Source organism: Salvelinus fontinalis, chromosome 36 (genome assembly GCF_029448725.1).
Source record: "Salvelinus fontinalis isolate EN_2023a chromosome 36, ASM2944872v1, whole genome shotgun sequence".
Taxonomy (NCBI): Eukaryota; Metazoa; Chordata; class Actinopteri; order Salmoniformes; family Salmonidae; genus Salvelinus; species Salvelinus fontinalis.
The window spans coordinates 22,990,612-22,996,611 of NC_074700.1; the positions used below are offsets into that span (position 1 = coordinate 22,990,612).

Here is a 6,000-nt window from a genome sequence, read left to right on the forward strand (position 1 = left end):
ATGGCAATGGTCTATTTGCAAATGGGAATACTGTAGCTCTGAACGGTTATTCCGCAGCGGTCTATGTAAAGTAGGCGCTTAGCTGTGCTGAGTCAATGCAATGGAATCCTACTTCGATGCATTCTGCCTATAACAAAATGTCTTGCATACTAAGTCTGATATTTCTTCTGTGGCAGCTTAGAGGGAACATTGGCCACCACCATGCTTCATGGGGGGGGTGGTGTTAGATGGGTGATGAGTTGTGGCTGGTTTTGCTCTGCATTCAGGCCAAAGAGTTCCACTTTTTTGTCTCTTCAGACCACACTCTTTTGTCTTTCACGTGCCTTTATGCAAACTCCAGGCTTGCTGTCATGTGGCTTTTTCTCAGGAGTGACTTCAGTCTTGCCATTCTCCCATAAATCCCAGATTGGTGAAGTGCTGTAGAGATGGTTTTCCTACTGGAAGGTTCTCCCATCTGAGCCAAGGAACTCTAAAACTCTGTAGATCTACAATCAATGGTAATTTAGTTCTTGGTCACCTCCCCGACCAAGGTCACTCTTGCACGTTTGGTCGGATGGCCATCTTTAGTCTGGCTAGGTCCATATTATTTTTTTTACTTTCCCAGTGATGGAGACCACTGTGCTCTTGGAAACTTACAATACTCTAGAAATTATTTTATACCCTTCCCCAGATGCCTCATCACAATTGTATCCCGAAGATCTATGGACAGTTTCTTGGACTTCATGTTATAGTTTCTGCTTTGACATGCACTGTCAACTGTGGTACCTTATATAGACAGGTGTGTTTTTCTAAATCATGTCCAAACAATTTGAATTGGCCACAGGTAGACTCTCAAGTTGTAGTGACATTGCAAGGATGATCAAAGGGAATTGGATGCCCCTGTGCTCAATTTGGAGTGTCATAGCAAAGGGGTGTGAATACTTATATTACCATTCAAAAGTTGTCACACCTACTCGTTCCAAGGTTTTTCTTTATTTTTACTATTTTCTACGTTGTAGTGAAGACATCACAACCAAAAAAGTGTAAAACATATTTTTTAAATTCAGGTTCTTCAAAGTAGCCACCCTTTGTCTTGATGACAGCTTTGCACACCCTTGGCATTCTCTCAACCAGCTTCATGAGGTAGTCACCTGGAATGCATTTCAATTGACAGGTGTGCCTTGTTAAAAGTTAATTTGTGGATTTTCTTTCCTTAACTCATTTGAGCCAATCAGTTGTGTTGTGACTTTAAAGTAAGGGTGGTATACAGAAGATAGCCCTATTTGGTAAAAGAACAAGTCCATATTATGTCAAGAACAGCTCAAATAAGCAAAAAGAAACAACAGTCCATCATGACTTTAAGACATGATGGTCGGTCAATCCAGACATTTAAGAACTTTGAACGTTTCTTCAAGTGCAGTCGCAAAAACCATCTAGTGCTATAATGAAACTGGCTCTCATGAGGCCCGCAACAGGAAAGGAAGACCCAGAGTTACCTGGGCTGCAGAGGATGAGTTCATTAGAATTAACTGCACCTTGGATTGCAGCCCAAATAAATGCTTCACGGAGTTCAAGTAACACACATCTCAACATTGCTTGGGCCAAGAAACACAAGCAGTTGACATTAGACCGGTGAAAATCTGTCCTTTTGGTTTGAGTCCAAATTTGAGATTTTTGGTTCCAATTGTTAGGGATGAGTTGGATTGCAGAACGAAGGAAAAGCAGCCACCAAGTGCTCAGCATATGTGGGAACTCCTTCAAGACTGTTTAAAAAGCATTCCAGGTGAAGCTGGTTGAGAGAATGCCAAGTGTGCAAAGCTGTCAAGGCAATGGGTGGCTACTTTTTAAGAATCCCAATTATAAAATATATTTTGATTTAACACTTTGGTTACTACATGATTCCATGTGTTATTTCCTAGTTTTGATGTCTTCACTATTCTACAATGTAGAAAATAGTAAAAATAAAGAAATCCTTGAATGAGTAGGTGTGTTCAAACTTTTGATTTGTACTGTATGTAAATGAGCTCTGTATTTCATTCTCAATACATTTGTGAAAATTTCAAAAACACTTTCACTTTGCCATTATGGAGTATTGTGGTAGATGGGTGAGAAAATAAATACAATATGTGGATTAAGTCAAGGGGTATTAATACTTTCTGAAGGCACTATATTCAGTGAATGAGAATACCTGTACCATCCGTCTTTCTCCCTCTCTCAGGTTCACTTCTTCAACAGTTTCTTTTACGACAAGTTGAGGACGAAAGGCTACGATGGAGTCAAACGATGGACAAAGAACGTAAGAAACCCTATTTATCCCATAAATGTTTTATTTTTCCCCTTACGCTGGCTTTTCATGATCCTTTGTAAATTCATTTTTCATTTAAATTGTAGCATACCTCACTGAACAAAAATATACTGAACAAAATTATCAATGCAACATTTTAAAGTGTTGGTCCCATGTTTCATGAGCTGAAATAAAAGATCCCATATATGTTCAATACACACAAAAAGCTTATTTCTCTTATTTTGTGCACAAATGTATTTACATCCCTGTTAGTGTTATTCCTTTGCCAAGATAATCCATCCACCTGACAGGTGTGGCATATTAAGAAGCTGATTAAACCGCATGATCATTACACAGGTGCACCTTGTGCTGGGGACATTAAAAGGCCACTCTAAAATGTGCACTTCTGTCACACAATGCGACAGATGACTCCAAGTTTTGAGGGAGCGTGCAATTGGCATGCTGACTGTTGGAATGTCCACCAGAGCTGTTGCCAGAGAATTTAATGTTAATGTCTCTACCATAAGCCGTCTCCAATGTTGTTTTGGTGAATTTGGCAGAACGTCCAACCGGCCTCACAACTGAAGATCATGTGTGGGTGAGCAGTTTGCAGATGTCAATGTAGTACCCCATAGTGGGGTTATGGTATGGGCGGGCATAAGCTACGGAGAACACAATTTGCATTTTATCGAAGGCAATTTGAATGCACAGAGATACCGTGAGGAGACCCTGAGGCCCATTGTTGTGCCATTCATCCGCAGCCATCACCTCATGTTTCAGCATGATAATGCACGGCCCCATGTCGCAACGATCTGTACACAATTCCTGGAAGCTGGAAATGTCCCAGTTCTTCCATGGCCTGCATACTCACCAGGCATGGCACCCATTAAGCATGTTTGGGATGCTCTGGATTGACGTGTACGACAGCGTGTTCCAGTTCCCGCCAATATCCAGCAACTTCACAGTCATTGAAGAGTGGATAACATTCCACAGACCACAATCAACTGCCTGATCAACTCTAATCGAAGGAGATGTGTTGCGCTGCATGAGGGAAATGGTGGTCACTGGTTTTCTGATCCACGCCCATACATTACCTTTTTATGTATCTGTGACCAACCGATGCATATCTGTATTCCCAGTCATGTGAAATCCATAGATTAGTCCCTAATGAATTGACTGATTTCCTTATGAGCTGTAACTCACTAAAATCTTTGAAATGTATGTATCTTGCGTTTTTTATATATTTTTTCAGTGTACTTAACTGGCAGGTTTACCCAGGCGAAGCCATTGCACTCCAGTTTGTGTTGACACCTGCGAATTCCCCAAATGTGAATCTCACCGGCATAATTTATGGTAGTGGGGGAACTGCGTTCACGCTTTCTCCTGATTTGGCTAGAAGGAATTCAGCTTTTGATGTCATTTTAGCTAACCCTAATGGTGCGTTTAGATGGTACAAGCTAGACAGTAAACCGGATTTCAATGTTTTCTATTAGAGCATGACGGTAAATGCCGTTTGAGGCTGGTGGTAAATACCGTCAGCCGTCACAGTAGACGGGACTTGCCGTCAGAGTTAAAATATTTCAACTTTTGCCGTCTGCCGTAGCGTTGTTTCCTACCGCACGTTGATTTGTACTAGTGTGTAGTCGTCTTTACAAATGTATTTTGTTAAAGTGCCGAACAGAACACCAAGCCTTATAACACCCCACCCCCCCCCCCCCTTCCCCAAGAGCAAACCAAGACAGACAACACTTTCACTTCAACCCTTTCTCTCTTCCTCCTCTCAGATGAAACTAGCACATATTACGTGTTGTTATTCATCATAAAGCTCTCACTCTACTCTATCAGGTGGACATATTCCAGAAGGACCTGCTGTTGATCCCCATCCACCTGGAGGTCCACTGGTCCCTGGTCAGCGTGGACATCCCCCGTAGGGCCATCACCTACTTCGATTCCCAACGCACACTTAACCGACGCTGCCCGAAGGTGAGTGCCTGACTGCCACTTATGACTGTCAGATTAGAACAAGTCCTAAAAATCATTTATATTGATTTAGTCTGTGTTTTGAAGTGGGACTGAAATAGTTGACAGTACTCATTTTGGGTGTTAGGTATTTTATATTTAGGAGCCAGTATTAAAGCAGTTAAATTTTATTTTTATTTTTTATTTTATTTCACCTTTTATTTAACTAGGTAGGCTAGTTGAGAACAAGTGAAGTTGCGGACAGCATCAGCCCACTTCAAGAACTGGTCTCTATAAATGATCTGCTCTTTTCCACCACCTCCTCAGCATATTGCAAAGTACCTGCAGGCGGAGGCTGTCAAGAAAGACCAGAGAGATTTCCTCACAGGGTGGAAAGGCTATTTCAAAATGGTATGTCAAGATTTCTCAGGAATTAACAACCAGTTGATTGTTTGACTGTCGGGGAATATGTTGTTTTACCAAAACATTTCGATGTGTGTTTCAGAATGTTGGTCGCCAGAACAATGACAGTGACTGCGGAGCGTTCGTTCTTCAGGTGGGTCCTAATTATAATCCTAGATGTTCATTCTTGGATCTAGAGCCATGGTTCATAGCTGTCCATGTACGTCACACTCTTGTGCTGAATTCCAAATCAAGCCCTAGCCCCAAGACCTAGACACTCCTTTAAATCAGGATTGTATTAGGATCACCATTTAGCTTTTGCAAATGCAGCAGCCACTCTTCCTGGGGTCCACATGAAACAATACAGAACACCAACTCATCATCAAGCTTTGATTATTTAAATCAGCTGTGTAGTGCTAGGGAAAAAAACAAAACCTGCACCCAGGCAGGGCCTGGGACAGAGTTTGGGCAACCCTGCACAATTTCTAACCTCTCTCTCCGTGTTCCTTCCAGTACTGCAAGACCCTGGCCCTGGGGCAGCCGTTCAGCTTCGGCCAGCAGGATATGCCCAAACTGAGAAGACTCATGTACAAAGAACTGTGTCACTGCAAGCTCTCGCTGTGACACCACGCCCTCTGAGGATACTTAGCGAAGAAGCGGCAGATTCTAACGAGGAAGTGAGGGATGGTTCTAACGAGCTATGGTTAACAAGCTAGTGACTGAAAGAAAGGAAAAAAGTGTTACATTTCAAAGGAACATTTTTTCCTCTTGGCAACGACATCCAGAGACTTTACTACTATAAGTCAGGAGGGCATTTTTATATTTTCTCCCCATGTGTTTTCTGCCCTCTTTGTTTTTCTCCCTTGAGCCCCCCCCCTAGTTTTTAATTTTCATGTTCATGGTTGTTGCCTTGTGGTTGACAGAGGCCAAGTCTAAGTGTGCGTCCTAAATGGCACACTGTTCCCTATGTAGTGTACTACTTTTGACCATAGCCTTATGGGCCTTGATCAAATGCAGTACAAGGTATAGGTAATAGGGTTCCTTTTGAGACGTAAAACATGTCTGCTATTCTCTGACAGTGAAACTGTATTTTACATTTTTCTTTTAAATACATTTTATTTGGACTTGGGAGACTCTCTCTCTCTGTTTCTCTCAACAGATTTATCACCTTATCGACGCAGGAGCCCCCCAAACAGACAAGATTGGAGTGGAAACGTGGTTATTCTAGCTTCTTTACTTAAGTTCTTGTTTTTTGTTCCTCTCTCTTGTCAGTAAAAAAAATAAACATGTTGCTAATGCTTATTGTTCATGGTGTTTTGAGGGCAGTGATGATTATGTTTCATATTTTGATTCAAATAAAAACTATCTGACCAGTT

At 41.7% G+C, this 6,000-nt stretch overlaps 1 protein-coding gene across 2 annotated transcripts in view; it reads left to right on the plus strand.

The window, feature by feature from the left end:
* senp3b (SUMO specific peptidase 3b) overlaps positions 1–6,000 on the plus strand; it is a 28,371-nt gene extending 22,371 nt beyond the window's left edge. Inside the window, exons 7-12 of one of the 2 annotated variants that reach the window (XR_008756410.1) lie at positions 2,198–2,275; positions 4,109–4,246; positions 4,550–4,633; positions 4,728–4,778; positions 5,138–5,301; positions 5,784–6,000. Coding sequence is in view for 1 of the 2 variants with exons in the window: in XM_055901069.1 (XP_055757044.1) it covers positions 2,198–2,275; positions 4,109–4,246; positions 4,550–4,633; positions 4,728–4,778; positions 5,138–5,248 (462 nt within the window). In the remaining variant the exon portion in view is untranslated. Of the gene's footprint in view, positions 1–2,197; positions 2,276–4,108; positions 4,247–4,549; positions 4,634–4,727; positions 4,779–5,137 lie in introns of both variants that reach the window. The other variant, XM_055901069.1, reaches the window with a different exon arrangement.